This window comes from Plectropomus leopardus, chromosome 13 (assembly GCF_026936395.1).
Source record: "Plectropomus leopardus strain MGB_pleo_1.0 chromosome 13, ASM2693639v1, whole genome shotgun sequence".
NCBI lineage: Eukaryota > Metazoa > Chordata > Actinopteri > Perciformes > Serranidae > Plectropomus > Plectropomus leopardus.
The window spans coordinates 16,464,438-16,473,741 of record NC_142188.1 but is presented as its reverse complement, the minus strand read 5'-3'; the positions used below and the strand labels follow the sequence as shown (position 1 = coordinate 16,473,741).

Here is a 9,304-nt window from a genome sequence, read left to right as displayed (position 1 = left end):
ACCATCTGTCATAAATACTGAGGCCATCTGTTACACCAGGAAAAGAACTCCATAATTTACTCAATTATTAGAATAATCAGAAAAGAGTAGATGATTTACATGACAGCAGTGAATGATCTGATGAGATTATAACTCATGTTTGATTCATGTACAGTCTGCAAGAAATCATGAAGTGAATGTGTGTCAGCTTATGACAAAAGCCAAAAAATCTAAATTGCACGGCAGGATGATATTTACCATATCAGAAAATAGTATTATTATTATTATTATTATTATTATTTTTTGTTTGTTTGCAGCTTTCTGTAATGAGTCATTTCTTCATTTAATTTCCATGTTTACACTGAGTGTTGAGTCTCTTTAATTTAAAACCCCACTGATTAACTTAATGTCTTAAGACGTTTTGAATGGTATTTTGGACACTGAAGCTGGCTAATCATCTGGTTTGATAATCTTCTTGTTTGATAATCTAAAACCACCCAGACACAGACTCTTGTAAATAAATGCTGTATAATCTTAACCCAATGGTCCTTTATTTTATTAGGGTCATCTTTCTACAAACCCCAACCCATCGAAGTTGTTACTGTTACTGTAAGTCTTCAGTTCAATGAGTTTTCTCAATTTTTAGAATATTTTTCATTAAATCAGACAAAATGTGGGTGAATTAAACTTATATATATATATATATATATATATATATATATATATATATATATATATATATATATGTATATATTTTTACTACATACAATGTTTTTTATATTACGTATTACGATCTTCAATTAATGGTAAAAAAATCCTGGCCATTCTTAATTTTGCACATATACTTTTAAGAAAAAAAAAATGCTGTTCCTATTCAGAAAGTTATAACTCAGTAGAACAACCATACACTCCATTAAAACATGTTGCGTGCAGCAGGATTTACACACATGGATAAACCTTTTACAGTCCATTCTCATAGTGAAATTAAATCTACTTTATAATCTGAGTGGTGCTGGTTGAATGTACAGTGTGTATCATGAACTCTGTAGCTGCTCGATGCATGAACTGTGTATTCAGACTGAAAGTGGGCACACAGTCAAAGGAAGGAAAGGAGCAACACACATACAGAGATTAAAAACCACCAACGTTCATCTTTAGGAACATTAGTGTATGATTTAAGATCAGTGACCTTTGACACCAGACAACTGCCCTGCATGTACAATGAGATGTCACAGATTGGATGCATAATGTGTCCAGAGGGCAAAGTGTTCAAAGGCAGAATATTTGAGGCAGAATATGCATAACTTTCACACAAAGGCAACAGAATTTATCAGAAAAGATCACCTGTCAGGTCACTTTTGTATGTTTGATGGTAAAGGCCGTGGCTTCAGGTTTAATTCTCATGGTCCTGGCAGATGGCAGGCCTAAAGATTAACCCACTGTGCTCTAATCTCTCCTCATCTTGTAATGCACAGAGCCTGTCTGTGGTCACACAGGCTCCATAAGACATAAATGTAAAGCACAATTAGCACACACAATGTTGCCAGAAGCAGAGTCGACTGGAGGATATGCTGCGTATGATGTGCAACATTATACGAGTTCACAAGTACATTGTCTGACACATTGACCTTTGTTTGAAATGTTTAGAAGTGTCCCTGTGTATACACTCCATAAAAAAACTTTCCACTGAAGCTTAAATGTGCAAGTGTCTTTGCAAAGATCACTGCAAAAAAAAAAAAAAAATCATACGGATAAAAGCTCACTGCTCATCTGTAGTCATCGTCTTAGTTTCTAATCCCATGATTTCAATCACAGCAGCACATGCTGACCTCTTTGTTCCTGTCAGAGTTGTGAGGCTGCCCATGGGGAAATTTCAGGGAGGTAATCATTATTTCAGCTTGCTGCTGCATATACATCATTCGATCTGGATTATTGTCATCAATATACAAGGCCAAACCTCTGCCTAAACAGTCTCTGTGTATCCTGAGAAATCAGTATAGATAATGCACAATGTCTCAAATTATAACCAGATGGGCCACTTCAGATAGTTAAAAAGGGAAATCACCTCACAACAACCGCCTCAACTTCTCAGCTTAGTCAGCACCAGTTTGCCAGTGTTCCCAGAATTAAATCCAAACACGGTGAACCTGCTTTTAGCTACTGTGCTGTAAGTACTTGTACTTCCAGGAGATCTTGGACAACTTTCAGATTTCAAAAAAATATTTGTCTGCCATTTCTTTTAATTACACACTGCGCAATCTGCACTCAAAATATTTTTTCATCTGTCAAATTATTTCTATTTTAATCATATTTTCCTTTTTGTTTGCTTTTTTAAATTATTGTAATGTTTTTTTTATTGTTGATTTTAGGGACATATGTAAAGCACTTTGCATTATGTCATATATGAAATGTGCTGTTTAAGTAAAGTTGCCCTTTGTGCAAGAAATACTGTGATTTACAGTAAATTTAGGAAAGGAAAAATTACCCACACGTGTGTGGCATAAAAAATATAATGCAGGCACTCAAGTGGATTTTTTAAGATAAAAAAGCCTTCAAAAAGTATGAACTAGTATATTACAAAAGTTAGTGATGGAAATACCAGTATGATTTAAACTGGACAACAAAATATTTTGTATTATATGTGGTCAGTGTTTTTTATAATAAGATAATAGCTGAAGCATTTAAATGTACTTTTATCTCTGAATGACATGGAGTTATTACATTAGAAAATGTTTCCCCCATGATTACAGCATGTGGTTGAAGTTCAGAGCACGTTTTTGGCCATTCATCAAGAAGCGATGTTGACAGAGAGAGCTGCAAGTAGAATTAGTTTGGCTGCAGTCCTGTTCATGTCGCTGAAACGTGAGGGTCCATAAAAATGTCAGATGAACGTGCAGACTACCAAATAACAGTTTATCACTACGACATCAAGAACATTTTGGATTACAAGAATCTGAAATATACCAAAAATGCACCTATCATATATATGAAAAGTATCATTTTAAAAATAATCAGTCAAATATTTTCATTCCAAATAATCCATGTTTTCTCCAGCAGTTTGCATAGGGCACAGTTTTGTTTTTGGAGTAGTAAAATCAAAATACTGCTTTGGTAAATCCTTGTATTTTTTCCTGCTCAAAAAAATGAAAATAAAAATCTGGTGCTGACTTGAAAAAAAGCGATCCCAGGTCAAAAATAGAAAGGGAAACTTTGAATCATTTGTAACCTACAGATCTTGTGTCACGACAGGATCACTCTGTCTGTCAGAGCACCTGTTGTCAAGATACCCAATTCAGCTCTACCATTTTGGATTATTATTGATAATCTCTAGTGCTGTTTGCCAAGGGCAGAGGTTCGCTTTTAGTCCTGGTCCACTCTAAAACTAGGTCACTCCTTTAATCTCTCCATGTTGAGTATACTGTAGGTTAACAGCCTTTTCATTTCATAAACCTCAGAGAGTGCTAGCAGAACACAGAGTCATGAATCATGCAAAATCCAAAAAGACATGACACTACTTCTGCAGGAATCCTGTTGAGGTGCTGAGATCATATATGTAAATCCTGTATTATGTCTGAAACTAAGATTCCATCAATAATTTAGGCCTCAGCAGTGGTTGTAACTGGAACCAGCAATAAACCTTAAAACAGACAAAACACTTCATGTCTCCATTAGTAAAATGAATGTGTGCAAATCAAGTATGAATACATAAAAAACTAAATACAATTAAAATAAATAAAAGTGATGATAAAATGTGTGCATTAAAACAAAACTAATAAGTAATTCATAGAATAGTAAAGACTGAAACCCCTCCAGAAATGTGTTTAATATGTTTATATGCAGTACAGCTGCAAAAAACAAGTGCTTGAAATGTTTTTTGTATGTGAAGTTGACATGATACTGATCTACATCATGTTGGCTTCTGGAGCTGAAACTAAGCATCAGACGGTCAGTCCCTCTCTGTGACGCTGCTCCAGGACTCCACATTGTTTTACACTGCTGCCTCCATGTGGTAAAAAACTGCTGGTGGACAAAAATGTCAAAACATTTTCCTTTTTTACTGAGAGCAGTGTGTTTGGGAATACATATATGTCTAAATTGTGGATAGGTCATGCCGTGATACTGAAGCAGCTAAATGGAACTAATAGTAGTAGTAGATAATTGCCCATGTCACTTTTCATGCAAAAAACATTTCATGATTCAAGCTTCTCAGATATGACAACTTGCTGATTTTTGTTTTAATTATTGTATTTTGATTTATTAATATTTTAAACATGGGCATTTGCCCTCCTGCCATAAAAAATTAAAATAGCAAAGGACCATTTTTATACTAATCATTTTATCATGTAGAACTTTGAGATTTGTTTCAGATGTGCACTATAAATAAAATCTATTAAATTAAATTAATTTATATTAGTCTTTGAATTTTATTTAACCAGCTTCCTAATTCATTTAAACTATACTATAATTAATTCAGTATATGCATACACTCACATACTGAAAAAATAAAAAAAATCTATATTTTATATTTACAGACAAGCTAAAAATGTGACACCTAAAGCAATGTATTTGTGTCTTTGGTTAGTTTTGCTCTGCCTATACAAATAAATCGAAGTGGCTTATAACATTGGCTATTTCACATTTTTTTTATTGTGTTTTTAAAGTTATCTAAATATATATTTAAATGCATAGGACATATATGAGCAGCCTTTTTATGTTGTACAAACAAAACTGAAGCCTATGTTAAGATTAAAATGGACAGACATATTCAGAGGCTTAATTGTTGCTCTGATGTGGTAGGATATCTAAAGCAGATTATGCTTTATGCTCATATGCTTCAATTTCCTGGCACAGGATGAAAAGACAGTGTGACAGTCATTTTTTTAAATTAACAGAGTAGCCCGTTGGCTGTTTGCCCAAATTTTAGGTTGCAAATTCAAAACATGCAATTAAATGTGATTTAAATGACAAAAACAGTGTGCAGAGTGGCGTAGACTCTATATGCTGGGGGCACTTCCTTAAACAAGGGGGGCGTCTATACCTAGATAATTGCAGGGTTTTGGGGGATCACGTGACCAGGCTTGCACAGGATGTCCCACGCAGGGAGAGCTGTGACGTGAAGCGTGTCTTCAGTCAGCTCGCTCGCGCACACTGGCATCCAGCACATGGTGAAAGTTGGAGAAAAAGTTTTGAAGCGATAATATTTAAACACAATAGTAATTTTATGGCGAATTAGCGCGTCTTCTGTCGGATTGTCGGTAAATTCTATGATTACCTCTTGGGCTTAGAGTTTGGGTTTTTTTTTTGAGTTATTATTTAGTCAGAATCGAAAAAAGCAAGCTCTATTCTCCCTTGCAGATGCCGATGTTACCGCAAGACGTCCGTGCCGCCGCGCTGCCTCTCATTCATCCGGCAGAGGAGAGGAGCCCGCGTCCGAGCATACAATGAAGCAGTGTGTCCTTGTCCGACACAATGCAGCAAGATGCCACGAAGGGGACAAGACTGTTTCTCACAAGATCAGGGACGATTTTGCTCGATTGCAGAGAGAAATCAGCTAAAGGTTTGTACATTCTGCTACCCGAACATTTCCACATCTTATCTTTCTCTGCCAGAAAAGGACTATTAAAAAAAACAACCTACAGAGCCACCGGCGCACGGTGGAGCTTGTAAACATCCTGCTGCCATGCGCGAAAACGCATTACATGATGAATAATGATAAAGTCCACCACTATTCCCATTGCTGTCAAACCAAACATGTGAGATGCGTTTTCTTATATGATGCAGGTAGAAATGATTGTGCAAATATGGAGGCCGCATTGTAGTAATCAATAATTCCTTCTATAAGAGATCAGTTTTGCTCATATTGCCATTTTTTTCGAAATTTAATTTTGAATGTTTGAAAGCATCATTCTCACATCTCATTGCATCATGGATTAACAGTATGCACAAGTATTCATTGGTGTGTATTCATGCTCGTTCAGTGGTGGGGGTTTTGGAAATGCTCCTGAATTGAATGCCCCCTCCCCCCTAATGAATGCTGTAGTTTTAAATAGGCACCACACACACAAGCATACAGAGGGGGTAGTTTTCTTTATTTCCAAGTGACATCCAAAATCAATCAATCACATGGAAATGATAAGCAGCACCTTTACACAAATTGTGACGTTTCTCAGTATTTGCCTGTAACAGTTAATTGTTTACACTATAACACCCCTGGATGAACAGCAGAACCATTCAGTGGGAATTTTAGCATCTCCATGATATGCTGCTCTGAGGCTTCGAAGGCAGCCATTAATGTAATTTGTAGGGAGATGATAAACAGAGTGATGTGTGTTTCTGCTTGAGCAGATAGTCAGATTTGCCAAACGCTCCAGTGACTCTTGAATATGTAAAAGTGCTCAGCTCAAGTGCCTCAGCCTGACAGTTTGACGGCTATGGCGTATTAAGCTCAGATAATTGGGTGATATTTACTTACAGAGCACACAATCACTCCGCAACGCCTTGAAAAGTGTGTCTTTTTCCCCTTAATGATATGCTTTGTACAAATTATTCACTGTCTTGACAGGTCCAAATGGCTTGTGTGTGTGTGTGTGTGTGTGTGTGTGTGTGTGTGTGTGTGTGTGTGTGTGTGATATGAAAGTGGAGTCTGTCGACAATTTATTCAGAATTAAGAAATTTGTTGAATCATTTCATATTATGTCAAAATGGGTATAATTTGTCCAAAACTCAATCAGAGAGGAATTCGACATCGATTTGTGTGGGTATGGCCACTTAAATGTGGGTTGTCCTCTTGATATGCTTCACCATTGTAGTCCCGGCTGCCTGAAGAGTAACAAAATACTCCCAAAGGATGGGATGGATACTACTGCGGCTAATGATGCAAGATTTGTTTTTGATACAAGCACTGATTTGCCCTCTGCCTGTAATATTGTGCAGCTCAGCAACACACTCACTCACTGAAAGTGGCTTCAGGGTGAAGACAAAGTTGCCGTGTCCCCTGACTCAGTGCCATGTGGATTTGTTCCACTGTGTTTGCTGGCATTGAAAACAAGTCCTGTTCACATTCGCTCCCTCCCTCATCCGTTTTCTTTGCTTATCACTGACCATAGCCTCAGTGAAAAGCAATGCTGTCTCTTTATGGAGTTCTAAGAAATGAAGCAAACACGTTATTAAAAAAAGCTGTGTGTTGTACTAACTGCTGAACATTCAACAAAATTCAGATCAATGCAACTGTTGTTCTGATTTAAAAAAAAAACCTGTCTGATTTAAGATTTGTGTCTCAGAGCTAAAATCGGAGATAATTTTTTTGTGTGTGTCTATTCTTTCTGTGGTGGTTTATGTGTCAAGTGTTCAGCATAATCCAGCACAAGACATGTCTGTATGTTTTCATGGTTTTGTTGGACATAGACTTTTACTGTCCTCTTATTCTGCTTTATACACACTGTATTAAACAACTTTAGCCAAACACGGTTTGCAACAGGATTATGATTTATGTTCTTTACTGTCTCACCCAAGTATTTTTCTTATTGCAGAATGAAGCTTTGGCCTCTGCATGACAAGCTATGACCAACACAAAGACTAGACCCTAGACTTCCAGTTACAACGCCAGGACTCAAGAATGAAGACCAAATATGCGATTGTTTTCATCTGTATTGTGGCCCTGGTCATCATCGAAAAGGAAAGCAACATCCTGTCAAGGTGAAAGAATAAAGAACAATCTGAAATCTGCAATCTGAAAATGCAAGTGTGCCAGGCCCGGTATCCTGCCTACTGTCTGTTTCAACATCTACATTTCTCTTAAGAAAGCCAGTGGTCTGCAGAGATTAGATGGAAGTGCATCCTAGTGGCTAGAGGCCACCTTGTAACTTTAAAGCAATAACATTTTGATAAATACATTTATTGACTTTCTTGCCGAGAGTTAGATGAGGCAAGTGATACTTTTCTCAGACATGATGATGGCGTCGCTCTTCTACAACTTTCTACAAGAGGGCAAATTAGTGTTATTTCCAATAATGCTTAACTGTCCTTTTTAAGGAATTTAGACAAAGGCAGTGAATCTCTGTATCAGTTGTTGTAACTCAAAGGGCCCTGACACACCAAGCTGACAGTTGTCTGTCGGCCAATGTTGGGCCTTTGGTGAGCATCTGTCGCCCTAGTTTTTACAGTGTGTCCCGCACCTCCAGCTCTAGTCTGTCTTTGTTGCTTTTTTTTGTCTAATTCGGTGTGTTGAATCAGCATCTGAGAGGGCGGAGCCCGTTCATGAATGAGATTGCTCTGATTGGCAGTTTCACTCAGTGCACAAGAAAAAAAAAAGGGAAGTGAAGAAAGCAAACAAACACCGGACACATTGTAATATTATTATTTTAACTGGCTGACCAGTGGTTTGAATCCATCCTGTTGGTCAGGCAGTTTCCTTTTTTAAACAATGAATTCAAATTACCATAACCTGCTGGTATGGAGAGTTATCTCCTCTCACATAGGTGCAGAACATACGTGCTGGTTGGCTATTGGCTGTAGTCTTTGCAGTGTGTTAGACAGAGGCGATGAGAGGCGATGCAACACTTCGTCACACCTCTTTGATGTTGGTTTTGCGTGTCTGGGCAAAAACATATGGAAGATCCATGTGAACATCTCAGCTAAATATACAATATTGGACCTATCTAGATGTTTTTACTGCTTCACAAATTGTTAATTGATATGCTTTAATCAAGCGTCTGTATCTCATCAGGGTCTCTGATAAGCTGATCCAGAGGCAGAATCCACAGCAGACCCCTCAGACTCCACTGGATTACAGTAATACGACACAAAATGGCTCCCTGACGATGCTCAAAATGCTGCTCTCTAAACTCACCGGTACAAAAGGGAACTACTCAAGTCTCTACGAGGAGCAAGAGGAGGAAGATCTAGATGATTTAGGCACCTACAGCTTCAGCGGTGGCCGTAAGCACATATTACTCTTGGCCACTACACGAACAGGTTCCTCATTTGTGGGGGAGTTTTTCAACCAGCACGGAGAGAACATGTTCTACCTGTTTGAGCCTTTGTGGCACGTCGAACGCATGCTGACCATGGCCTCCGAGTCAAACAACGGGACAGTGTTGGCAGGAATCTACAGGGATGTACTGCAGGGGCTCTTCCTGTGTGATTTCTCTCCTCTTGAGAAGTTCATCTCCCCCCCACCTCAGGAGCACGTTACCCCGGCTCTTTTCCGCAGAGAGTCGAGTTTATCGCTCTGTGAAGAATCTGTCTGCAGTCCTGTGATCAAAGAGGTTTTTGAAAGGTATCGTAGATTCTCTAGATACACACAGTTATTGATAAAGCTTACAAT

The 9,304-nt window shown here is 37.9% G+C and overlaps 1 protein-coding gene across 2 annotated transcripts in view; it reads left to right on the top strand.

The window, feature by feature from the left end:
• The window catches only part of chst3a (carbohydrate (chondroitin 6) sulfotransferase 3a), a 30,436-nt gene that overhangs the window by 15,556 nt on the left and 5,576 nt on the right, over positions 1-9,304 (top strand). The window contains exons 1-4 of one of the 2 annotated variants that reach the window (XM_042502727.2): positions 5,071-5,234; positions 5,335-5,536; positions 7,509-7,674; positions 8,705-9,256. In XM_042502727.2, coding sequence (XP_042358661.1) covers positions 7,595-7,674; positions 8,705-9,256 — 632 coding nt within the window. In that variant the 5' untranslated portion in view covers positions 5,071-5,234; positions 5,335-5,536; positions 7,509-7,594. Of the gene's footprint in view, positions 1-5,070; positions 5,235-5,334; positions 5,537-7,508; positions 7,675-8,704; positions 9,257-9,304 lie in introns of those variants that run through there. The other variant, XM_088086329.1, reaches the window with a different exon arrangement.